The sequence below is a fragment of the Haemaphysalis longicornis genome, unplaced genomic scaffold (genome assembly GCF_048455015.1).
Source record: "Haemaphysalis longicornis isolate Haplotype H1 unplaced genomic scaffold, Haemaphysalis longicornis Haplotype H1 scaffold_5, whole genome shotgun sequence".
NCBI lineage: Eukaryota > Metazoa > Arthropoda > Arachnida > Ixodida > Ixodidae > Haemaphysalis > Haemaphysalis longicornis.
The window spans coordinates 41,140,362-41,167,530 of NW_027526385.1; the positions used below are offsets into that span (position 1 = coordinate 41,140,362).

At 45.1% G+C, this 27,169-nt stretch overlaps 1 protein-coding gene across 2 annotated transcripts in view; it reads right to left on the bottom strand.

Moving 5' to 3' along the window:
* Window positions 1-16,299: 16,299 nt before the first annotated feature.
* The window catches only part of LOC144138094 (uncharacterized), a 29,709-nt gene continuing 18,839 nt past the window's right edge, over window positions 16,300-27,169 (bottom strand). Inside the window, exons 2-4 of one of the 2 annotated variants that reach the window (XM_077670186.1) lie at window positions 24,573-24,770; window positions 20,603-20,838; window positions 16,300-16,591 (exon numbers count right to left, since the gene is read on the bottom strand). In XM_077670186.1, the coding sequence (XP_077526312.1) occupies window positions 16,372-16,591; window positions 20,603-20,838; window positions 24,573-24,770 (654 nt within the window). In that variant the 3' untranslated portion in view covers window positions 16,300-16,371. The remainder of the gene's footprint in view (window positions 16,592-20,602; window positions 20,839-24,572; window positions 24,771-27,169) is intronic. The other variant, XM_077670185.1, reaches the window with a different exon arrangement.

A 27,169-nucleotide genomic window follows, 5' to 3' on the forward strand; every position in this document is an offset into this window, starting at 1 on the left:
GAATGGCCTATACACGTCAGCTCAAGATTGAACAGCAGCCATTATCACAGGTTTACGAAAACGAGAAGAAACTGTGGTAGACCTTATATATGTGGCTAGAACTGTTTTTGATATATATTCACAAGCTAGAGGTCGAAAACAAGCGACCAATACAGAATACTGCTATGGCATTAACAATTCTGTCTCTCTTCTCTGGATCCCCAGTCTGAGAAAATCTTCGTGAGCGTTAAATCGCACGACCAGGTTCTATCATAACAGCGTGCCTCGTGCATCTTTCGTGAGGACAGAGTGCCTTGCGCCCAAAATACACCCCACTGCAGGTCGCCCACAGTATCAGGCGAGGAGGATACCTCTCAATCAGCCCACGTGTTGCGTCCCTTGTCGCCTGTGCGCTCAGGGCGTTGTCGTCACGACAGTCCTTCTGGTTTGGCTGGTGTCGGCAGCATTGGCTGACAGCGCGGACCACTTGCATCCTGCTTCTACCATGTTACATTGTTGCACGTAGGAGTACTGCTGAGAATGTCGCACCCCCGCACTCGGTGTGGCGTTTAAGTGACTGGCTGACACCTTCCCAGCAAACCACGTTACGTCGTGCAGATATCCCGGAGACGTCAGCAATCGACATTGCAGATGTCCAGGAGACGTACCGTTGGGGTCGGAGTTACATATACTCAACGTTGCTACAACCGCAAAAAACCCATCCAAATAACGCGAAGGATAACGTCCAGTAGACGCCTCCTGGTACTTTTATACGCTGTTTACGGGATGTTACTTTAGTGGTACGTCTTATGGATGTTGTCGTGGTACGCATGCAAGACGGATGTCTGTTCTACATTGGTTGTCTGTCTTTGGCACAAGCATTAGTTTTTGATATTCATGACTTGTGTACATTAGTATGATATTGTTGAGATGAACCTGTATGCCTGAAATTTACATTCTTTATACATTATTTCGAAGTTTGGCCAGCCCCCTTTCCAAGGCTGCCTGCGTGTTGTGGGCATTTATACCTCAAATACATGTCTTACTAGCTATTCAGCACTGTTTGCTGTTACTTGTCACCTGGTTTCTAGATTAATGTGTTTCCACTTTTGAAGTGCTGCATACTGCATGAAGTCTCATATGTGAAGTGCCAAGCTGACCACACACTATCGCAGAAGCACACGAAGCACAGCTCTAAACAAGAAATGTTGCATCGAAAACAAGAGGCAGTAAGTAACAGCAAACCAGTCCTGATCAGCACAAGCGCCCTGGACACTAAGGCAACCACAGTGGCGTCATCGAATTGTACCATACAGCACGGCTGTACAGACCTTCTGTAAATAAACTATCACAGAAACAATTCAAAAATTAATCTAATTAAAATGACAGTCTCCCATCCTATCTGTAAGTACCTGCAGCTGGGTAGTAAGAACGCTTTCAAAGCACGCATAAAACACAAAAGAGTTGGGGTAAAAAAGTTTATATTGACTTCTAAATTATATAACATGCTTTCGCAACACAACCACTTTAATTTTCATTCCTATGTGCCCTGGACCACAGGGTACACATTGTACAATTACAAGAATAGAACAGATATTCATGACAATAAACAAGTCACACACAGAAAGATTGATAAAAAATAGGGAAAAAAGCAAACATGTAAACCCAGGGTACAAGCACAAGATAGCTATCCAACTTGAAATATCGCACATTAAAATAATTGGGTGAAAAACAACGCAAGAAAAGTGTGAAAACAAAGAAATTATTGAATGGTGGTTATAAAAACACAGCAAATTTACGGAACTAAATAGTTCACATCTAGTGAAAAGTTTGTGGAACAATAAAACAAAAGCACCTCGGAAACACAGAAGTGGTGTTGTTGAGTGGTGGTTGTGAGTGCCATACAAATTTAAGCTACTTTAAACAAACCAACATCTAGAGAAATGGTTATGATCTATAGAAAAGGTGTGTATAAATAAATGACTGTACGGCGGTTACAAGAGCAGTAGAAATTTACCTGATGAAATAATTCACACTCAGCGAAATTGCAGGACAACAATAAAACAACAAAAAACATTAGAAACAACTTATTCAATTCTGGTTAGGAAAACAAAACGTTACACTATTTCAATATTTTCCACAAATTGATATGATTTGGGAACAAACGAAAAAACGGGGAACACGGAAATGATTGAATATTAGTTACAAGAAGCCAGATTTACTTGACTACGTGATTCACACCAAGTGATACGCTCAAAGAACAATCACACAAAATAAAAACGCACGGAAGCACGGAAATGATACAATAGTGGTTCAATGGTGCATGCCTCCATCATCAGTTATGGTAGGGAGTCTTGAACAGTTTGCGTTCTTCGTTGTGGTGCTCCAGAAACTGCCAAAATAGTTTCAGCAGCCCGGATTGCTGGCAAAGTGAGAAAAAATTTCATGGTCCAAGGGCTGAAAGAAATTTAATACCGCTTCTAGCAATAAAAACTAAGAAGCCGCAGGTTGTCGACAAAGCTGATATTTGCGCAGGATGGACTGAAAATAAAAATCTGGGCCGTATACATTGTCTGGTGAAAGAATTTGATGTCTGTAACAACACGAAGATATCTAGTTACACACAATGCAGGTTGCCACTCGCAGGTGGAAAAAAGCGTGTTCCCTGTTTTCCAAACCAGGAGACGTCCTGCGCCAAGTTGACCGTCAACAGTAGCTTGAGCAGGCGCATTGTGCAGACAGTTGCAGTAGCACCTCCCTTGCAAGCCAGTTCATCAATCTAGGCATGGGTACAGGAAAATCTGTGTTGTAATACAGATTTTTAAGACTCGTATAATACGGAATGGCCGCTTACATTGTCCCTGAAAAAGAGAGTGCATGACAGCTGCATGCTACCGGTACTCGCCTACGGGGCAGAAACTTCCAGGCTAACTAAAAGGGTCTAACATAAATTAAGGACGACTTAGCAGGCAATGGAACGCTAGAGGATGGGTGTAACATTAAGGGACAGGAAGAGAGCGGAGTGGATATACTTTAATGCCAGCATTGGCACTAGTAAGGCAACCTTAGAACTATGACAGCTAATGTGAGGTACCACTAAATATCAGAACTACATTTCGTGAATGGGGATTTTGAGGACATTTTAGCCCAGCTACAGGTCCCATCTGAACTTGCAAAATATTTTTCTGTGTCTATCCAAACCGCTTGGTGGATTGAAGTGACAATATATACACGGATGAAGCCATGTCTACAAAATATGGCAAAAGGAAACATGAACAAAACCGGACAGCGTCACTTCCATGGACGTATACTTCCTGCAGCAGAATGGCGAGGTGGGCTAGTTGGTATATATGAATAACTAAACCTTCAAAAAGCACATCACTGAAACACTCTTCTGGTTGTCCTATTCGCTTGTCCTGCTAGGCCTACATTTTTAGTTGAAGTATACGTTGCACAGTAGGAAGCATCAAAGTAGTGCAAGAAATTTTTCCAGCACAATCACATTCATACATAGTCTAAGTTGCACCAGACAGCAGCCTGCAACATCTAAGGTATTAGCAAACGACAGGCCAGACGCCAGAATCATACTGTGCCTTAAACATGCGAAATCTCAAATGCTGTGTTACTCTGATCACCAAGGTGTGTTACACACTAAATTCATTAAGCTGAAAATTCCATAAGTGACAGAAATTTAACAGCCATTTTTGAATATTTTTACTAGGTTCTGAAAGGTTAATTTACGTTTGCGATGCTGCAGTAAGAGTATGAAGCACAACCAGCGCTGCTCATACTACTGTACCAGTTACGACATGCGTGTAGTTCTGACGTTACAAATAGATTCGGGTTGCATACACGTTGTTCATTCCGACATTTCACGACAAAACTGAGCGTTCGAAAACATTGAACTCTCAATGGAAACCGCGAAAAGAGCATCAAAATTACATTTTAATCTAATGCTCTACTTTTGGAATTCCCTGGATTAATATTTTATGTTAATGCTACACGAACGGCAATCATTCAATGTATTGTGCACGTTTTTTAACCGAAAACTATTATGACGAAAAAAACAGCATCTGCAGAAACGAAACAAAAACCAACATCACGCTAAAAGTACACGATGTGCGTGTAACGCATTCGCACACCCACTTATATTCGCACTCTCCGGCTTCCCTTATTTCATTTCATATCAAAACATTCGCCTAGCAAAACAGGACAGAACACAAACACTTCACCAAACACAGGGCTAGAAACTGCGCGAGAACTGATTCTGTTTACAAACGCAGCAGCCAGGTACAAAGGTCTACCGACAAATATCCGCAACGCACAAAGCGAGTCCCTCAAATCGTTAGGGCTAACCGCTTACGCGTACCGAAGTTCGAGAGCAACTCTGCTACGGTAAATACATATGACAAGAAAACAAGGTTCACTAGTACTCGCTTACCTCCACTACTTGGCAGTATTTCTTCGTCCGGTAGATAAATCCATGGTAGTCAAGTCACCGAAATAACGAAAGTTGAAGGCGTGCACGCCCGTGCCGTCACCGGCCTGTAGCACGCATATCGATACGGAGTGCAGTTAATACACTGTCGGACGATCGGACTTTGCGCGCAGCGAATTCCTGTCTGTGTTCGTATGAGGGAAAAACTAGTTCCTGAAAGACACCCACCTTGATAAAAACACGTTGCGAAATATATGGCCAAGTTAAGATAAAGATATTAGTTGCCATTTATGTACAAGAAAAGCTTGGGCGTGAGTATTTTTTAAAGAAAATAGTAATTGTACCTACAATCTAGATTACGGCATTTAAGGCAATTTCAGGTTATGCGGTGGAAATGCAGCTGCCGTGTGGTTGTGGGCGCCGTAATTTTACGGTTCGTTCTGAGGCTGCAACCACTTGCAGAGTATTTTCTGCGCTTTCGCGCGTCGACATCGCCCCGCGTTGACGGCGTCGGCAAAATGCACGGCGCCGTGAGCTGACGCGGGAGGAGGAGGAGGGGAAGAAAACTTTGAACGAACAGGTAGATCCAGCTTAGAAGTGGGCGGGGTCCTCAGTCCAGCACTCCGTTGGTGCGGCCTGCCGTCTTCGCCCTTTCAGCGAGTTAAAGCTGCTTACTTAGGTCCGAGCTGGCAAGTTCACTCTCCGACTGCTCCTATGTAGCTACGCCGATGTCTATGCTGCTCGCCAGATATCAGCGTCGACGCAGCGCCAGAAAGCATCCGAAAGCACGCGACATCGTCCGTATTCCATGTTCATCTCCTGGTTTGGGGTCATTACGTTCGCAGAAAACAATCATTTTTTTTAACGTGCGGTAATTTGGTGCCTTCATGCAAATTACAAGCTATTTCTGGTCGAAACTGCGCAATCCTCCGTGGCTAGCTTGGCTTTAATCGGGGAGATCGGGGGATTGAGACAGCTTTTTGCCAGTTAAATACGGGAGCTCTGGCTACATCGCTTGTAGTGTTAGCATGGAGGGCTTGTCTGCAAGATCGGTGCGTAACGAACAAAGTTTATCAACGCCAGAAATCTAGGGGTGCATTCAATTTCATTCGCGGCTACCGTAGCCTGCATAGGGGGAACGATGAAGCGCGATAGCCTTTCTTGGCTTAAATAAGGGAACTTTGGTTACATGAATTGCAGTATTAGCATAACTGACCTCGCCTCCAAGATCGGTGCGGAAGATACAAGCGTTAGCACTGCCGAAATTTGCCAAATACGACCAAAACGAATCACCCGACAATATTCGTTGGCAGCCTCTGTTAAGGTACCAAATTCTTGGGTACACGCATTGTTTCCTGGCGTGGTCGAGTGGATTGGAGCTTAGGTGCTTGTGTTGTTTTGAAAGTCTATGGTTCGAATCTTAGCGAAGTCTCACGAATTTTTTTAGTTTTTTTTTTGCAATGAGGGTGTCATCGACTTTTTTTTAAGGCAAAAAAAGGCAGAGTACCTTGCCGTTTAACCTACAAGTGACGTTTGACGGTAAGCTCAGTATCAAGGCAGCCCCGAAATCTGCTTTGCTCACACTTTGAATGCATGAAGCTGCAGTCGGTACGTAACATCAAGGTTAAATCAAGTAGCAAGTAAAGTTGTGCTAATTGAGTCTTCGTTCATCATCCTATCTTATTTTGTTCATATTTGACGGCAATGACCCCCGCCCCTCCTCCCCCCCCCCTCCACCCATCGAAAAAAACCTTACAAGGCTCGTTGGCAACGTCGCTTCTAAACGAATCCTGCACTACGTCCCTGCCTCTCTCCGTGAGGTTCGGTATTGGGCAAATGTTTTGAAGGTCAAAGGTTAAAAGCAATAGTGGTGGATTGCAATACTTGCACAAAACACCTCGGTACAAAACCCTTACAAAACACATTCAAAACCCCTCGGTAACTTCAGTACAGTACGGCTGCGGAAAGTTTGAAAATAAAGTGTAGCAGATGTAGCTAAAATAATTTAACTGCGATAGACATGTTCGAAGTAAAAAACGGACATACCAGAAACATCTGAACAACGTCAGCAAAATATGTCTAAATACCGTCCCCAAATGAAGCAGCAGCAACATCGAGAGTACGTCTTTAGCAAAGTTGAAAGAACGTCCGACATTAAGGTACCAGCAACGTTATGTCAACATCCAAAAATTTTTATTAAAATATTGCACGTTGTACGGATGTCTAATAGAGATACTGCTGGGACATAGACGTTCGGATCTTTTTGGGACGTCGCAGAGATGTTAGTGGTTTGCTGGGTTCAATGGCCTCAAGGCTAGCTGCCTCGCAAACAACTGTTGTCGGGCACAATCGCATATTTCATCACGGCCGCTGTGCCGCATGTTCTGAGACGAAATTAAATCGGTTGCCGCTTGTAACAGAAGGTATTATTTTGTTGTCCCGTTAAACAGCACTTGGGCGAACCTCTTCTGAATTTTGTTCGAAATGAACTGTCACATGCATCGCAATTTCATGCTTTTTGTTTCGAGACAATAGTAAGGTCCGCCAGAAATGAATAACAAGAGCTGTAAATTTTCTTTCGAATTTTTTCGAACCTGAGGTCTACAAAGCGCGTGAGTGTAAAAGAGAAGTTGTAAAAGTACCACTCCACTGTTCCGCGGAAACGCACGCACGCACATGCACGCATGCGACAAATGTATATCAATTATTACAATATACTGATATATGCTGTAAATGAAATTCGATGGCAGCTAGTGGTAACCCTACTAACTATTGGATTGCCGTTATTCATCAAACCAAAAAGTTCGACTGGAACTAAACTGTAATTCTAACTGGCCCTTTTATAGTGAGATTGCTGGGGGCATTACAGAATTGATTCGGCGGCAAATCTGACGTGAAAATTTTTTGTCTTCCTCACTTTTTGTTTTTCCTTAGCTTTTTGTGCAGTTTGTGTGTCAGATTTTCGGTGATAAAGTTCATTTATTCTTTTCTTTTATAACTGCGATAACCATTCATGTATAAGTGACACTTTTTACTCTCGTGGCATTCTTTTAGTTTTCACGCTGACTCGGTCTACGTTAAAAATGTTTCGACGTTTCAAAATCCGTTTCAACGTTAGCCACGCTTCCGCAACGAAATGTATCACTCAGGGTTTCACAGATGCTGGTGTCTCCGTGGGTGGCTTTCAAGGTACAGACAGGGAAAAATGAAATACGAACATAAAAATTGAGTCCTCAATAATGGCTCGATATTAGTATATTTGGAAAGCTGCAGGTATCCCAAATTTGATTTTATAGCTAAGCCGCAGGTACTTTTGACTTGCGTGAAAAACAAATCGCGCTTTTTGTGCATTCTGGTTCATATTTTTGTGTTCATGTTTCTTTTGTCCACCAGTGTATGAACGTTATGCTCGCAGGGGGCGCAAACGGAAAACATACCTACGTTCTGAGCCACAGTTGTAAACGATATAGTCGAACCTCCTTCACCTGTCACCTGTTGTAATTAGCGCAATATGCCTAGAATACGCAGGGAACCGAACCCTGGGAGTGACGGATCGGATGATACTAGCGGCTGTGTGCCGAGGCCTTCGCATGTTTTCGTATAATGGAGCGCTTCCGGAAACGTTCTATTCTATGCCAGGACGACCAACATGAGCTTTGCCGGCGTCGACAACGTGAAATTATTGCTTTTCCTCGTACCTTCTGCATTTTGCTAACGACGCTCATCACTGCTAATCAAGGCAGTACACTGCGGAAACCGAGACTGCTAGTGCGCTGAGGCTCGTGATGGCGACTCTGGGGCTACCTTCATCTGGTTTAAGCGGGACTAACTTCTTAATCATCTATAGATACTCCCGTGACAAGGCGCTACAGGTTTCATTGCGCAGGGCTTTGTATCGTAGGCACAGGAAGAAATGTTCTAAAGCATTTCAGAACAGTTGCTTTCATACGCCCTTCAACCAGCCATTTTAAAGCGAAGCTTTTTAGCTCTACCCCCAAGGGTTCAGTCGCGACCGTTCGTGTCAACAGAAAACTCCCGCCGATAAATAAAACAAGTTACTGGCACCACCAGGAGACGAACCTGGAACGAATAGAGAAACGGAGCGAGAGCTCATTGTCTTACAGATTAAGTTACGAGCCCACGTTTTCCCCACAAAATCAGGTTTCTTCACATAAAATAATATGCAGTGTACAAGGAAAGACGCATTACTATACATGCTGCTACATTTTGCTAGATTGTTAACGACACATTCCGGACTGGTGTGTTACTTTGTTTAAGGGAAATCACACTCATACAATATGGAGAGCACATTTACGGAAAAATTACGCCCATCTTCCCGCGAGGGAACCCTGATGTGATGCGACGCATCGGGACGTTCAATTGGCGTTTCCATTGGGTTGATTCTCTTGCGCTGACGCTGCTATTCGATTGTATCAGCCCACTCGCTGAAGGGACCGTCGCTTTCATCACGTCTTCATCGGAAGAATCAAGCCAAGCAGGAAGTCGTCAAGCAAGTCACGCGGAGTCGAACGAGAGCGAGCGCTGACTGAACCGCCGCAGCACGCTACCCGCTTTATATTCACAGCGCCTGAAGGAGAGGAGATAGCGGAGGAGAGTCGCGCATGCGCGCTCTTGCGCGACAAGAGCGGAGCGAAGCGAGCGAAGCGCGCGCACGCAGCTGTTGTTTATGATAATGAGACGGAGTGGGAGTGTTGCGCGCAGCTGTCGGAGAGAAGAGCGGAGGAGAGTCGCGCATGCGCAGGTGGCGTGCGGACGCCGCCGACGCCGACGCAGGAGGGACATGCCTCAGAGCAAGAGATGCGTCGCATCTAAAAAGGGGTAGTGTTCCATTGCAACCTGGCCGGTTGCTGGCTTCATAGCCACTTAAAGCGTTCCAGCTCCTTTGTTTTAAAGGCTACCGTCGCACGGCCACAGCGCGCAAGCGCCTGGCCCAGTTCCGTGTCCGAGTCGGGTGCCCCGAGCGCACTGACCGTCCACTCCATCTTGTGGACGAAATGCCTCCACGCTGGCTTCGGGGTGGGAGCACACTCCACCACATCCACTCGCACATGCCATAGCGGGTGTAGGGGCAGTGTAATGAAGCATTCGCACAGCTCCGGGTGCTCTGTCAGAACGTCCAAGTAGCGGAGACCCGCCCACTCAATGTCCCACTGGACGACCAGAAAACACTGTACCTCATCCCAGATATAACGCGCGGTGTTGCATTCTGAAACATTGGCCTCGTATCTGCTCCTAACGTTGCAAATGTCAAAAGACGATAGTCTTTGTAGACATTTACCAAGGAAATGCCTCCCTCTGCTTTGCCGCTCACCACTCATGCTGTTCCTGTTCCGTCGCGCTCATTCCAAGGTAAACACACTAAAGGTTTGTCAACTCGATTTGAATTTACCGCGTTTCAGTGCTACACGCCGGGTTCCTCGATCCCAACGCTGCAGTACAGTGGAGACGCGCCTGAATCGAGGCGGCCAACTTGAAGGTTTATAGAACCGCGTGGCCGTGCTTCACGTCCGTTCCAAGCAGAACGTGGAACCTAGCTAGTGGAACCTTTCGTTGCTGTTGCCGCGTGATTTTTTCATATGCCGCCAGTAGATGACGCGAGCAACAGCAGGCGGCGGTTGGGTTTTTGCAGTAGATGTAGAATATCATTTCCTATCGAAAAACCAAGCACCCATGAATTTGTTTATTTAAAGGGACACTGAAGTGATATGTAAACATTGCGGGATTACTAGGGCAAATTGTAGTCCGGAGTCCCCAGGCCATGTTTCGACCACTCTGGGCGCGTTTACGCGATTTTATTTAGTAGAAAAATTAATTTGAAAATGCTGTCCTCCTCTCTTTACGCTCGCCCATTTTCTGTGGCGTTTTCGTGTGACGTCGGGAGGAGCCGAGCTCGCAATTGGCTGCGCTACTGCACGACTCCCCGGCCTTCAGACAGAGTCAGTCGGCCCAGCGTTTGGTCCGCCGGCCGCCGACGGGTCGTCGCAATTCGTTCGCTCAGTTGAAACGAAGCCAGGACACGTTTGTGAATGGAAGAATGTGCCTTTCTTTACTTGGTTAGTTTGTACACTGTATCTAGCTCCAAGTCAAGGTCGCTTCACACAAGCGCTGCACAAGCGCACATGCGACGCTTCGCTGACTTGTACGCCAGTAGGAAAATATAAGGCCTCTTGAAGGCGGGAGAAAAGTCAGCGAAGTCAATATAGGTACTAAGGAAATAAAATCAACTCATATTTTTACCGTACCGCGTAAAACTAGGGTGCGGGAAGCACTTTTTTGCGCTGGGCGAACAAGCACAGCGGCCAGCAGCACGACTACGCATCTGCGAACGCTTTTCCGTGTAAGAAATGCAATTGCTAGACGTGTCGCCCGTGGCCGAGTGGCTTGGAGCGCTAGGTATAACAGCGGAAGTGTTTTGCAAGTCACAAGTTCGGATCCCCGCGGGTACGTGCTTTTTTTTTTTTTTATAAGTTAACTTTTTTGTTTTCCGCCGATGTTTTCTATACTGAGTTCACCTTTTTTTTGGCTTCCACGTTCATTGCTCCCCGCGCGAGTTCGCAGAACGCGCGTAGACTGACACTGACGCGCTAGCGAGTTCTCGTTGGCGTGCTGTTGCCATAAGCGCCGACTGCTTGCGGGCAGTGGGCACAGGCCAGAATCAACAGAACCTTGGCCTGGTGCGAACACGCTTTTTACGATACAGGCATGAGTGAGGCAAGCTCAAAATATAGGGGAAAAGCGCATGGCATTTGAGCGTCTGCGGGGACGCGGAGGGCGTTCATGCACTGCGTAGGCCTCGGCTAGTGAATGCTACGATTCCAAGCCGTCCTGGGAGGCTTATCTTATGCATTTTACAGCCGACAACATGGCAGAAGCGCGGTACTATGATTACTGAGATATTGAGAATGCCCATCCAACATCGCCATTGGTTGTGTTTTACAGAACCGAAACCGAAACCAAAACTTGTTTGATTGCTAACCTTGGGCATCGTCCAATCACGGTGCCCCCTCCTCCCAACATCACAGCCTTAGTTGGTGCAGCCGCCGCAAACCGCGCATGGTAGTTTTTGTGTAGAAACCTTTAATTTTGTTGCATCAGAAATGGAGTTGGGGCCGAGTCCACGAATTATGCTTCTGAACCTATTATGTGTAGGTTCGATGGGTTCAGAATTACTCACAAGTCTAAATTATTTTGAAACGTTCTCAAAAGTGACCTGGCACGCGCATGCAAAAATTACAAGGGTTAGTCACTGAAAATTTTAGCCTATAAACTTGGATAGACCAAAATTTGGAAAAATAGCTTCGTGTAAAGGGAACGCTGTGCTGCTTTATTTATTGTAATTGTCAAGTTTACAAACACCGACAATACTACTTTGTGCAGAAACTAGGAATGCTAATCCGCAGCACTTTTACTAACAACAAATTACGAGGAAAATGAAGCGGACTAATACAATGCATTTGCTTACTGCTGGCGCTTTTTCTCGCAACACTGTTTGAAATTCATAAATTAGCAAGCCCGCCTCTTTCCTTTTTCAAATTCACAAAAGCTTTTCACAATAAAAAAATTCGGTTCGCAGAAACTAACATTTTTGCTGACACTGGGTGGCGCGAAACTTTTTTTAGGGAATTGAGAAAAATGATTAGATACATCGCTTTAAATAAATTAGCTTTGCGCATGGCAGATAACTTTGTACAAAATACGCAAGGTTGTTGCATTAGTACTTGTAATTGAAATAGCTAATTCTAATTTCTGAACGTTTAAATATACTAATGCTCACTCATTTCACCATAACAAGATAAATTGCAGAAGAATTACGTGCGAAGCCTGGTGATCTTGCCTGAAAGACCTGTGCCCTCGCCATTTGTGACGATGAAGATTCCGCTAAAGGAGCCAAGACTAAAATCACCGGTGCTAGTGTACATATTTAATGAAACATGACCTTGCATGTCTATCATCGTCGAGTATATACATTTTCCCGATGTGAAATGAAGCCCAGGGTTTTGACTTTGGCTTTAATAAGGTGGAGATGTTAGCTTTGCAGGCATACCGTATTTTCAAATTGGCTGTCGAAGAGCGTATGGTTTAACTTGGGCGAACCTATTTGACGGCGAAGCTGTGTATGTCTCATTCCCCCAGTTGTAGCGCGCACGTGTGGAACGAAAACTCCGAGACTTAGGTGTAGCGTATTAAAATTTATAAAAACTAAAAAAGTCCTCCATATCTTTATATAGGATGTCTTCTATTTATTCTCAAAAAATGAATAGCAGCCTACCATTATCCCTGAATAAAAAAGTGCATGAGAGCCGCATCTTAGCGGTACTCACCTACGGGGCAGAAACTTAGAGGCTCAGTAAAAGGGTTCAACTTATATTGAGGACGACTCAGCGGGCAATGGAACGGAGATGATAGGTGTAACATTAAAGGAGTACTGGCACGAACTTTTGGTGTTAATATTATTACACAGTTCGCTTCCTTTACACAACAGAATACCCTAGCAGAAATATGAGAGGCATGCGACGCGTGGAACATACTTCAATTTGATCTGATTTATCGCACCGACGGAACAGCACGCGGAGCGGTGCTCAGCAAATGGACATCAGCGTGACATCACTCCATGAGAGGAAAAAGGAGTTACTTAGCCGTCTGCCTCCAGTGCTCGTCAGAACCGCGTGACGTCCAGCTTTTCTGTTTCTCTCAGTTAGCACCCATTTCCCGGCAAATCCCCCTGAGTGGGTATGAGCCATTCTTTTGGCACCAACCAACCAAGACCAGGCTGATAACGCCTCAGGCCTTCTGACAGGAGTTCCAGGCTACAATCCTGGAGGGAGACCCCGCGGAAACGCATCGTCGGCGGCTACGGGCACGAGAACCTGCTGGGCTACAGGCAGCGACGCTCGGGTTCCGCACCGCATCGGTTCAAGAACGCACCTAGGGCTACGCTTCCCTGGGTATTGATGGTGACGGCCAAGCTCACTACCTACCAGCAGCACTACGAAACACGACGGGCGCTTGATCCCTGCATCAAATCGGAAGACATCGACTTTAACGTGAGGCGACATGATATTTAAAGACGTTTACGTGAACTTCATCCACGTGAACACCTTTTTGACTATTTTATGTGCAGTAAAATACCGTCCTCGTCAATTAAACGTTTTTTTTCTGTGTCTCCAATCCACTTGGTGACTTGGCGTGACAGGCATCCTTATCATCATTGCCGTCGTCATCAGAGCAAATGGAGAACATTCCCTTTGCGCAAGGCATTTCGCCGCACGCCATTACCGACGGTGGAAGTCCGTCAATAAAAGCTTCGCTTGAACAACTAACTGTACCTTACGTTACGGAAATTGAAGCATAGTTGGCTGCCGCAATGTGCGTTGCCGTTCACCTGAGCTGTCTTCTGTCTAGCTATATTGGTATATAGCACCGGTCGTTTGCTTAATAACCAAGTACTGTTGCATATCAACGTTGCGTGGTGTGAAAGTGTACTTTGGTCACTGCTTTGGAATATTGAAAAATTTATTGAAGCATTCCCGCCGAGTGCTTGCTTTGTGACCGTTGTACGAGGTACGACTGCCTTCCCGCGTGGTTTTTTGATAAAAGTATTTATTTGTAAACGTTTATGAACTGTGGGTTGTAATATTTGCATAAAGATTTGAAATTAAATAAACAAGCTTGTCTTCGGTTATGCTGCCTAGGCTATTGAAGTGCATATTTATTGTTGGTGATTTCGTTTGTTATTTATCCTCTCTAAGCTTCTGCTGTTTCTTCTAGCCGGCAGCCCCTGTTTAGCCTTAAATGCCTTGAACGACTTTGTAGACGGTGCCTATTCTTAATCTCTCAAGTGACCTTTCGGGTAAACTCAAAACAAAGCAAAATAGGAGAAGCCAATGCGAGCCTTAATTATTTGTGTACTAGGCTTTTCATTGTAAATCCGGAATAGCTTTGAATAATGTGATCATCCAATTGAATAAAAGTCACCCAGCCTTAAGTGACACTTCGATTGTGGAGCTCTCCCCATAGAACATACGTATAAAAACTGACACGACAATTTCTCTTTTTGATCTTTAGAAATTAGTTTAGACATCCATGTGTATATAAGTGTGCAATATGTACCCAAGAGTCCACACCGCAGCCGATTTGCAAGAGCTGGTTGCTTCAGAGATTAAGCGAAATAAAACTTCCGAAGGTGTTGGCTCTGTATTCAAGTTTGATGTTAGAAAAGTGCGAAACAGCGGCTAGACATTTACATAGAAAAATCTGGAAAAAGCTAATCCGGTGCATGGTGATATAACGCAAAGCAACAGCAGCTTTACAAATTAAACATAGTGCATTGGATGACAGACACCTTAAAGGAAGTTAAGGAATACCCGTAACATGATTCTGTGTGGCTGCCCTGCACTGGAGAACAGGAACGAAGCGAATGTAACTGAAAGCTGGAGAAGTACATGTGCTGGTGTACGCTTGCGTGACCAAAGCGTTAAAATTACGGAAGTTTTCTGTCAGTCGCCTTCGCCAAAAAAAACCGTACGTACTTTGAATAAATAGCTTGCTCTGAACGGCGAAGCTAATCTTCCGAAATTTTCTGATCTGTAAAGAGCCCGACGTCCTATTGGATTGAAGTGGAGCGTACTTCAGAGTGCTCTGATGTGAACATGAACATGCATTAGTTACTGGTTGTTTTCCCATGACAATATTCGCAGTCTTAAGTGTGGGCCATCCTTATCAAGCAAGTTTACAGTACTTAATTGTGCGCAGAGCAGGAGACGCGGAAGGCTTCAGTGAGCAGTAAAAAATGCAATTGTTTCCTAAAAAAAGTTGATAGAAAGCTTTCTAACATCCAAAATCCGTCAAAAATGAGTCAAAACCTTCGCTACAAGTACGTTCAACATTCGCTGAAAGTGTGTGAAACCATCAAAATCGTGAAATTTTCAACGAACCAAATCGCAAAAGAAGAACGAAACCATGTGAAGATTTTTCGCGCACTAAGTAAACGCGTCTACGCATGATCTAAATGTACACCGATACGTGATGTATGAGATAAAGGTATACTATTGCGCTCTTTCTTTATAATCGACGCGTGTATTATCTTATTTAGAACCGTTCCTTTTTTGCGCATTTCAAGTAACCCTTTTGACACAATGAAACCCGGGAACCCCGCACGCGCCATGCGTCCGGAGATCCTATCTCAGGTTTTCGGTCGACCAACCAGTCTAGTTGTTTTACACGGCACCATCGGTCCCACTCAGAAACTTCCACTTAAAAAAAAACATTTGCGGGAATATACTCAAACGTTCGGTGCCAGCTGCTCAGGGTATCCGCAATATAGGGCTAATAGTGGGCTTATACTGAAAAATCGTGGTATTGCGGTTGTTGGTACATACTTTGCATTTGAACCGCAGCGCTTAAACGGGACAGAAGATGGACAGGACAGAGCGCTGGTTAGCAACAACAAGGATTATTTCGTCGTGGCGGAATATCTACTATTTTACTATTCTGCCACGCTTATACTATTGTGAAGATGTATTAAAAGATGTTAATTCCCCCGGAAAGGGCTGCCGCTCGGTCGATGTATTTGGTTAGCGCTGTCAGCACAAATTTGAGTGAATCAGGAATCAACGCGGTACTTGTTAAGACGCAGAAACCTGTTGAATTGTGCAAGAAAGCAGTATTTATGGATGGCAAAATGCCTTGTTAAGTACACTTCTACATATTTGGAAGGTTGAATACACTTTATGACACCGAAGGATAATGTAAAATAGGGATAACAGTGACTTTAGAGGGAGGGGGGTCCTGACTACATGCTGCGGGCTGCATGTCCGAAGGTTTCCGGCCCCTGGTGCTTATTACCATTGACACAAAATATCGCCCGGCATTTTTTTCTAAATTTTAATTTATGCTTTTCGTGGAGTTGGCTGTTTTACAGTATATTAACCAAGCTATGTAACTTGGCTTCGTAAGTCCAGTCTGGTCGTTGCATCTGCCATCGTGGCCGCCATGCATCTTGCGCGGTCGAACCATTCTTCGGGCATTCCCAAGTAGAACTGCGGCTCCACCGACCACATCTTCGATGAGACGATGCCGTTGAGCTCCTTCTGCAAGCACCGGGACGTCTTGTCACACAGCAGCTCTGGCAGGGCTTTATGGCACTCCTGCTGTCTAAGTCAGATAAGGAAAAAAAGAAACACAGAAAGGTTTGGCGGCTGGATACCAGAACCAATAAAACGGAAACAGGAAAATACAAACCTGGACGCGACAATGCAAACTATTGAAGGTTCAGATTTTTCCAGCACGAAACGTCTTGAGTTAACAGTTGTGTTTTCCAAATACCTAACTATACATATCAAAATAACTATTCATTGTCGCTCTCGCTCAGCAGGAATTTATCAGGAGAGGGGTGTAATTTTATGCCAGTCACAAAAAACGTTTCTTTTTAAATTATTCTGTGCACAAGTATGGCCGGAACAGTAAACTGCGGCAATCATTTACCACGCAAAAGCTTTTGAGCAATATTTAACCGTTGTTCATTGCGTGATTGATAAGTGTAGACTATATGGCCAAGCTACGTCATACTCTTTCTAACCCATTTATTCGAGCAATTCCATGACAATACTTCGAACAATTCTCTTAGATTTATTACTGGAAGCAAGGCCCATAAGTATACACCTTATACATGGTTTAGAGATTACGATACACCTTATACATGGTTTAGAGATTACGATTCATTGCGGCAGTAGGAAAAACAGTACTTAGAGACTTTCTCTAGGTCAAGAGTTACATTTCAAGTTCGAAGCACTTTAGGGGCCCCGCTTGTCGTCGTAGATCGTCCGGAGTCACGGTATCTAGCCACCGCAGCCACGCGGCGTCACGCATCCAAACAGACGCTTCGAAAAGCGAACCGCTTCCCCTGGTTGGGATCGAAACTGGGTCCCTTGCGTTACGAAGCTGATTTCCGTTCCCCTTGCGCCCCAGAGGCACACGATACTCATAAGCTATGTGTTGGGGGTGACCATTTGTAGCGTAAGCTACACTGGCCGAGGTTGAGCAGTTTCGCGTGGACCTTGAAGGGTCGTGCTGCACAAGCGCGGGAAGCATTGAATTTGATTGGATTGGATTTTGGTTTGGATTAGATTGGATTGGATTGGATTGGATTGCATTGGATTGCATTGGGTTGGATTGTATTGGATTGGATTGGACTGAATTGGATTGGGTTGGGTTGGGTTGGATTGGACTGGGCTGGACTGGACTGGATTGAATTGGATTGGATTGCTGAACCTTAGCTCCCGCTACGTATATCCTGGCATAACCGAGCTAAGCCACTGCTAATTTTTCCCTGTGCTGTTGCCACGGAGGCTTCCGTTGCTATAGGCCACAAGTAAGTACACAATAATATTAGATGATGAAGAAATCATGAATTATCGCATTACTTACCCCATATTTATGAAAACGCAATTCTGTCTCTCTTAATAGGCCATATCAGGGGCTGCGGTGCCCTCTCTTACCTATTTTCGGTATCAACGCCTGGCTGATACAGAAACTAGCCAATGGGGGCGCCGCAGCTTCTCTGGCGAATCACTGCTCCACACTTCGACAGCGTTCCCGTTGAGTAGAACTGTATAGAACTGTCCCCTAAAAATAATTTTCTAAGCTGGTGCTACGACCACCCATTTCACTCCTGCCTGAAACTCCAGCATTACAGTATATAATGTATCCTTGCCGCCACCCGTGTATCTCAAGTTTAGTGACTTGTCCGCCATCCCTGGTTTTTTAAAGGCGTGTCCTATACAGAAGGTTGCACTCGTGAGCACATGCTCTGGCTGACCGCATGCTTCGTGCAATAAACTTCAACAAAAAGTTACCTGACTCGCGTGTTTCTCTTGCACTTATTCATTTTGAAGGTAATAGCGCACAGAAACGGGGACAAAGAAAGGAACACACGGACAAGCGCCTTCTATCGGACAAGCGCCGTTTCTGTGCGCTATTACCTTCAAAATAAATCAGTTCCAACTAGGCCGGCTCGCAGTGATGCTTCTTGCACTTACATTTACACGTAATCATGTTTTCTAGTACCGTATTTTTACCCAGTACTGTTACTACCTTTCCTTTTTCTTGAACTGAATGACTCGCCGTCGTAGGTAACCGAATCACTTTGTAATTAAACCTAATTGTAATTCAACTACTGCTACCTGGTTGAACGAACCCACTCTCCTTATACTTACAGCGCATGTATTCTTCTAAGCCTGAGTTCATGTAGAGTGGTGTTTAGGCAAAGGATATGACGTGTGAATTATGCCTAAGATTTAAAGGACATGACCTTCATTCGACCACCTTCAGTAGTGTTTTATCTAAATTCACAGAAACCAAATTTTCGTTTTAACGTGATTTCCTACAATCCGCCAGCTTAGAATCCTTGATTGATTGATTGTAGGGTTTAACGCGCCGACGCAACACAGGCGATGAGGCGCGCCGTAGTGGAGGGCTCCGGATTAATTTTGACCACCTGGGGATCTTTAACGTGCGCCGAAATCTCGTACACACGGGCGTTTTTGCTTTTCGCCTCCATCAGAAAAGCGGCCGCCGCGGCCGGGAATCGAACCCGCGACCTCGTGCTCAGCAGCGCAACGCCTTAGCCACTGAGCCACCGTTGCGGGTAGCTTAGAATCCTGCATCAGACGTCTTTTTGACATTTTGAACCTATTAGGTGGGTGAAGTTCCGTCCGAACGTGTTAAGCTGCGCTAGCGCACTGTCACGTTGTCGAATTTCGAATAGGTGTACAAGGTCTTATATTAAGTAGAATAACCCCATGAGGTCTAATATCAATACCCCCTACATCACCACACCTAGGTGGTCTAAATACAAAGCGTTCTACTTTTAATAAGCGCACCTTTTAATAATTTAAGTAAGGTACGTTTTGCAGCATAAACCTGTATTTTGAATGTTACATTACGACCCACGGGTTTCTCTTTATTCACCTGTAACTGACTTGACAGCGCCACTCTAGCCACTTTCCGTCACCTCATATTTTACTACGCACACACCACTCTCATTCCAATGACCTACTCCCAGAAACTGAAAAGAAAAAAACGTGTTCACCAGCTCAGATCAGTACAACCAAAAAGCCTGGTCCAGCGTACCACTTCAGCGCCAAAAGCACGCGGCTACCTAGACTATTCGCCCTTCAGCTGCTCCTAATCCAGAACTGAATAGAAGCCTTTACTGGACTGCTTAAACGCCCAACAGTTTGGTCTGTCTATTTGTCTCTCAAAAGTAGAAACAGTTCGTCAACTAGAAGTACATATAAGCTGAACCGTCCCAAACAACTGAATCTTCTGGCGTAAGTCATAGCTTTCTCCATTATTTACCACACAGTATAGTATAAGCACTTTACACGCAGTCCCGTCGTTCGTCTAGTTAAGAATACTCGCTGGCTTGGTTTTTGCGCTAGGAAGCGAGAAAGGGCGCACTTAAAATGGCGCAAAAAGGCTCCACCACGTAGGCAATAAAAGCAAGCACAAAAAGGACAGAACTAGCGCGCAGAAGAGGGAAAAGGCGGGGAAATTCAATTGAATTGACGAAACCTCCTTTCAATTTGTTATTAGAGGAAAGCGCGTAAGAAGTGAGAGCGGAGAAAGAGTTACCTAGCAGGGGTTGCAGATGACTATCATCTTTCGAGGACACTTGCACTAAAGCAAGCAGATATGTGGCCACTTTTGACACAAAAGTGTTCTATTTCCGGATGCGCCAAGATTTCGCTGACGTCATATCCGTCATGGAAGTAATACCAGTACAACGAAGCAAGCGGCCTGTAAAGGGTGCACCCGTGCACACAGCGTGTTCTTGCGGAGAAGCAACCTTTAGTACTGAAGAGTTCGATATACTTGGGGTTGTTCGTTTTCGTGTTTTATATTTTAACACAAAAAGGTTTCGTGCCGCGATGCCCCAGACTTTCCCTTACGTGAATCCGTCACGGAAATGACGCCATTACACCTTTGCTGAAGTGACCCGCCAGCAGGACGCCGCTCGCCAAGCACACCCACAAGACAGCCACCGACCCGCAAATCATGCTCAGCTGCAGATATCGCTGTACATTTCACTTTCGTGTTTTACCGATTCCTATGACAGAGGAATCAACCACAGTTTTTTTCCCAATTCTCTTCCTGCCTACTTACTTTTCTTTCTCGCCGTCTTTATATTGCCAGAGTTCGTTTTGCTGGTGGTGCGTGTTGAGGGCGTAATGCGACTCCAGGCAGGCACGCCATAGGGCGGTGTCGCGAATGTCCTCCCAGCGCTCGCAATAGCCGACAAGCATGATGGGGTCCAGCTTATCCACGTCATGCACAGACGACAAACCGTTGGCTGATACGGACACCACCACGCCCGCAGACTCCATTATTTTTTTCGTTACCTGTAAAGGGAAATCCACCATGAAACGGACGTTTTATAACATGAACGCTTTGAACGTCATTTGTTTTTTTACTCAAAGCGGCAATATTTTCCTGGCTGAAAAAGGGAATTTCTACCACCCGAACGAATACACGTCCGGACGCATTGGGTTTACCGTAACTATCATGACAAAAACTGACCACAATCACCAGTGTCAGCAGCGAAATTGTGTTGCGTCATCTTATACTGCGGCGTGTGCATGTTGCAAGCGTAAAAGTTGGACAAGGCTGCGAAAACACCTTGACCACAGCCCAGGCACTGAAAATGGTTCTGATACCTTTGTGCTGGCATATATGATATACAGTGTCCAAGCATTTTTTTAAATCTTTGTTCTACGGTATTTAAAGCTGCTATGCGGCGTAAAAGGGGACAAGGCGTGCCAAATGAACCGACATTTTTTGTAGAAGTGGACAAGAAAATAAATAAATGTAATCATAAACGTAAAAACCTAATTATTTTGTGCTGACATTTTCTGCGTAAAACTATATGTTGTTCGGTGCCTATGAAAGTAATAAACTCGAAATATTTCGCTACCTTTGTCAGTGTTCTGTTTTTTTTTTTTTTCAGTCAGAATTTTATTTCCAACATGTGTGCTGGGGCCACCCAGGCAAAAAGCGGCTCTCTCACCGCTTGAGGGTACCGGGGGGCCCGTACATTGCCGCAGGGCTTCACAGGTACAAAGGAAATGGTAAATTACTACCATACAGAGTGAAGATATAAAACAAACCGTAAAGTGTAAGATCTTGTTCAGGTCATTTTGGTGTCGCGTAAAACACCGTTATTTCATAACAAAATCTCTTCATACAATAGTAAGTGACCTTGTAATATTAGTATTCCAAGTTTTTGTAGCAAATCTTTTTGACAAACGAGGGCACCATGACATCTTGGCGAACTCACGCATCAAAACAAACGCAAACCACACTGAACATTCCTTAACGTTTCTGTCAATGGGTTTTTTCTGTCAAAGGTTTTGGCGCGAAGAAAGTGTGTTAATGTTTATAGTCTAGTCTTCCATCAGGTTGAGCAGAGTAGGCGAGCGGTATGCTAGTGATTGAAAAATGTAGTTAGAATCCGGTGCCGAAGAATAAGCAACTTGTCAGAGCTGCCGGTGCGGGAATCAGTGTGTCGTACTATTAGTTGCGAAAATGTTTTGATGAAACGCAGTAGTTTGCGATTAAATAACCAAGAATGAAGCCGTTGAAATTCGTACAAGTTCCTCGCAATTATTATACCATATTTAAGAAAGAAGCCTTGCGTTGTGTTGAAGCACGGTAGGTTGGCGATGCAACGAACTGCAGGGTACTGGTTTGGACGAGTTTGTTCATAGCTAAGTGTCGAAGCGCAGCACTAGACGAGGCTGCGTTTCAACACTTCGCAACGAACTGCTATTTTGTGTAAGCGATGAATTGAATTTATATTTTCTAGGTTAGCCGTACCCCCGACCCGACTTCAATAATGGAAGCGTGACGCAAGTAGTGCATGAAAAATCGGTAGCTTCGATTTGATTTGATTGATTGTAAGGTTTAAAGGGACACTGAAGTGATTTGTAAACATTGCGGGAATACTAGCGCAAATTGTTGTCCGGAGTACATAGGCCATATTTCGACCACTCTGAGTGCGTTTATGCGGATTTATTTAGTAGAAAAATCTATTCAGAAATGCTGTCCTCCTCTCTGCATCCTCGCCAATTTTCTGTGGCGTTTTCGTGTGACGTCAGGAGGAGATGACTTGGCTTGACTGCGCTTTCACCTACCTTCCGACAGAGTCAGTCGGCCCAGCGTTTAGTCCGCCGGCCGCCGACGAGTCGTCGCCATTCGCTCGCTCAGATGAAACTAAGCCAAGACGTTTGTGAATGTAAGGATGTGCCTTTCTTTACTTCGTTAGTTTGTACACTGTATCAAGCTCCAAGTTCAGGTCGCTCAACACAAGCGCTGCACAAGCGCACATGCGACGCTTCGCTGACTGGTACGCTATTAGGAAAATCTAAGGCCACTTGAAGGCGGGAGAAAAGTCAGCGAAGTTAATATAGGTACTAAGGAAATAAAATCAACTGAAACGTTTACCGTACAGCGTAAAACTAGGAAGCAGGAAGCACTGTTTCGCGCTGGGTGAAGAAGCACAGCGGTCAGCAGCACGACTACGCATCTGCGAACGCTTTTACACCTAAAAAATGCAATTGCTAGACGTGACATATTGTGGATATCTGGGGGATGCTTACTGCACGAGCGCTATACAACAACTGGTCACCTAGCTGCTTCAAATGTTAAAACTAAATAAAAGTTTAAAGTGGTTATACATTATATACCTTATATTTCCAACACCGGCAGTGCTGGCCCGTGGCCGATTGGTCTGGAGCGCTAGGTATGTTATTTTACGAGTCGCAAGCTGGAATCCCAGACGGTACATTCTTTTTCTTTTGTAAGTTGATTTTTTCGTTTTCGGCAGATGTTTTCTATACTGCCTTCACCATAACGTTCAGTGCTCCACGAGCGAGTTCGCAGAGCGCGCGCAGACTGACACTGACGCGCTAGCGAGTTCTCGTTGGCGTGCTGTTGCCATAAGCACCGACTGCTTGCGGGCAGTGGGCACAGGCAGGAATCCACAGACCCTTGGCCTGGTGCGAATACACTTTTTACCATACAGGTTCGATAAAGGCTAGGTCCAAATAGGTGGAAAAGCGCATGGAATTTGAGCTTTTGCGGTGATTCGGAGGGCGTTCATCCACTGCGTAGGCCTCGGCTAGTCATCGCTACGATGCCAAGCCGTCCTGCGTGGCTTATCAAAGGCATTTGACAGCCGACGATAACGTCGGATGTCAAGCATGTTATTTTACTGAACCGAAGCCGAAACTTGTTTGAATGCTAATTTTGGACATCGTCGAATCACGGTGCACCTCCTCCCGACAACACAGCCTTTAGTTGGTGCGGCCGCCGCAGACCGCGCAAGGTAGTTTTTCTTGTTTCAGGCTTTATAAAATATTTACAGACTTATCAACCGGATAAACGATGAAAAGTGTGCTAATTTGAGTTAGTCTACGCAGTGCAAGCAAAAACGGGAGCTTGACAAATTCACTTCAGTGTGCCTTTAACGCGCCGACGCAACGCAGGCGATGAGGCGCGCCGCAGTTGAGGGCACCGAATTAATTTCGACCACCTGGAATTTTTAACGTGCGCCGAAATCTCGTACACACGGGCGTTTTTGCTTTTCGCCTCCATCAGAAGAGCGGCCGCCGCGGCCGGGAATCGCACCCGCGTCCTCGTGCTCAGCAGCACAATGGCTATATGGTTCAAAGTGGTTCTCGCATATTTAAATTAGCGCACCTCACAAGTAAAGCAACCAATACCAAGTCCCTTCATTGTGCTAACTAAAAAAATCAAAGTAATGAACATACACCATACTTTCTAAGAATAACAGTAATCCAATACTTTGGTAAAACCTTATTCTTTTAAAACCCTCGGTACTATAGGGCACTTTGTCCTGGTGCATTGCAGTAAAAGGTCTTTGTTATATTTAATAACCTAACCGTTATAAACCTCTCAGAAATTTCAATGAATAACGCCTGTGTGTTTAGTATAGCGATACCAAAGTGGTATCTTTAATGAGGCACCACTTCAAAAAAAAAGTTAGTATACATCAGTTTTTCCGGTCTTGTGGGTGTCACTGCAATCCTAATAAATTTAGCAAACATACTCTTACCTGGAAGTAGTGAGTGTGGACAGCGAAGTCCTGGAATGCGTTGAAGAGGCCAGCGTGCTTCAGTGTTGCAGTCGCGGGCCCTGGTGAATTTGTAGCCAACTCTCTTAGGCCAGCCAAGACGAGCCGAGACCATCGCTCCGGGTTGCGTCTTAACCTCACCGCGGCCTTTCTGCGGTGCTTCATGTGGATTCTTCCTTCCTGAAAAATACAATTACGACCAGCCGTCAAAGAAGCACCTTGAACGCTAATTATCGACATTAGTTCTTAAAGGAACCGTTAGGACCAAGCACAAATAACACTAGCCCTTGGTTACGCCCGCAACCCTATTCCCGCATCGAAGTACGCTGTTCTTACCGGAATAAGAAGTGACAACTGGGCTAGTTGGTAATGCAAATGGGACATCTTGAAGGTAGCGCACTTAAACACGGACACTAGGGAAAGAAACGACAGGGATAGCGCTGTGGTTTGTTGTTTCTTTCCCTAGTGTCCGTGTTTAAGTATGTTACCTTCAAGATTACCGGAATAATTTTACAAATATTCAAGAAATTTAAAGGCACTCTGCACCACTTCAGATAAACGCTTTCACCCCTCCATTCGCGTTTCGAAGCATTTTCAGGGCTATAGCTAATAACAGCGCGGAGCGGATACTCGTCGCAGAACTATCCGATTTCCGTTTCTACTTGCTTTGTAGCTTTTTTCTAAAGAGGCTATCGAATACGTTTATTGCTTCAACAAAAAGGAAGAGGTAAATGGCCGCTACAATGCTGTAATGACGTAAATCTAGCGCTCAAAAGACGCTAAGAATCGGGAACTAGAAAACAAATGTGGTTGTTCCTTCTTCCATAGGAACCGGTAAAACCCGAAAGTGAAATGTGCCTTCACAGAAGCAGTTGAATGTTTGTTGTGCATCGATATGAACTTGCACGTCGCTATTTATATTTCGTCGGTATGACACCATTATACGCATCAACGTGATACCCTGTATTGCACGGGCCGGAGCATTGCGTAAATCTGACTAAAGCCACAGGCGCTCGCAAACCGTCCGTGCGAACGAAACCAAACGGATTGGCAGCGAATCGTTTGTTGAACGCATGGTCCGCTGCAGCAAAAAGAGTAGCGGACCGTGCCACTAGCGTGACATCCGCAAGTCGGCTTCTCCGCAGCTCATGCTGCGCGCCCCCGTGCACGTAGTCGCTGGCATCGAGGCGTCAATTGTCGGCGCTCATAAGCATCATGCTGCACTACTTCGCTTCGCCTCTCCTAGATGGCAGCACCATCTGAAAGGAACGATATAAGGTGCGTTTGTCGTCCCATTCACGCGTCTGTTCATCGCGCAGTCTGAGCGCGTTTCGTACCTCCGGTTGCGGCGAAAGAGTTAGTGGCTCGAATCCAGGCGCAGCCACGTCAATCGAAGTCTTTCTGGCGATGTCACTCTATATCGGATATGACGCCATGAGATCTTGGGGGACCCCGGCATAAAACGCTTCCGTGTTAAAATCTTTTGAGCAAATTTTCAACTGATGGGCTTCGTTCAGTAATTTGTGGCCTGCGTACTTCGTGACCCCCTATTCTTAGTAGTGGATGGCTTTTGTTGATTACGCTTTCAACACATATAAAATTTAGAAAAAAGTTGAAAAGGTGTCCCAGAATCCTTTAAATACTGGGTGCATTATATTAGCGCAACGACGGAACCAAGAAGAAGAAAAAACCTCAGAAGGAACGTTAGGTTGTTTTTCCCCGTGTATTTCATCCTTGCGCTAGTACAATGTACCCAGTATTGTCAAACCAATGAGCCTAACTTTCCGTCCTTAATTCCTTGAAATTGTGCTCTTTGAACGGTCAGGAGGGAGGTAACTGGCGGAATTCTCACAATTACGACTGCACCGCAGAAAAAAAAAGAAAAATAAACCAAGATCGCAGCGCGGACTTTCAACTGGATGGTTATTATCATGGAGTCAATTATATACATAAAAAATATTCTTTAAAGAAAAAAAGAAACATTGTCTAGCGTAACGGGCGCCCTGGTTGGGTTTTATATGGTTAGGTTTAGCTATTTTGTGGATTTTCTAAGCTATATTATAAGGAAAGTGCGTGACTGCTACGTCACATATTAAAGAAATGAAGGAAGCTCACAGTAACGCGTAAGGCTTGAAGTTAGCGGAGCTCTGTGCAACCTTCACGACCGTCACAATGGTAAGTTCATGATTGCAGCCGATCTGGGTTTTTTTTCGCTGTCGCAACGACCTTTTCTCCGTCATTGTTGCTATAAGTGTGTGAGCGTATTTCACTGCTTTTGGAAGTGATAACCTTTGGACATCACATTGCCGGGGCGTACGCTGTGTCGTTTCTTTCTCGTTCCGAGCAAGTGTTGCCGCGATTACGGTGCCAGTTTTTTTTTTTTTTTTTTCTCGGGGGTTGCGGGGGGGGGGGGGGGGGCAATCCTAGTCAATTTTACAGTGGGTATGCTTGCCTTGCAAATCTGAGCTGATGACCCTGGGTGGTCGCCGCGAGGCACCCACACACGAGCGCACGGCATTTTCTTGGTTTTTTAAACTGCCCGGAGGTCGCTGCAATCTTGGCGAATCTCGGTATGCTTG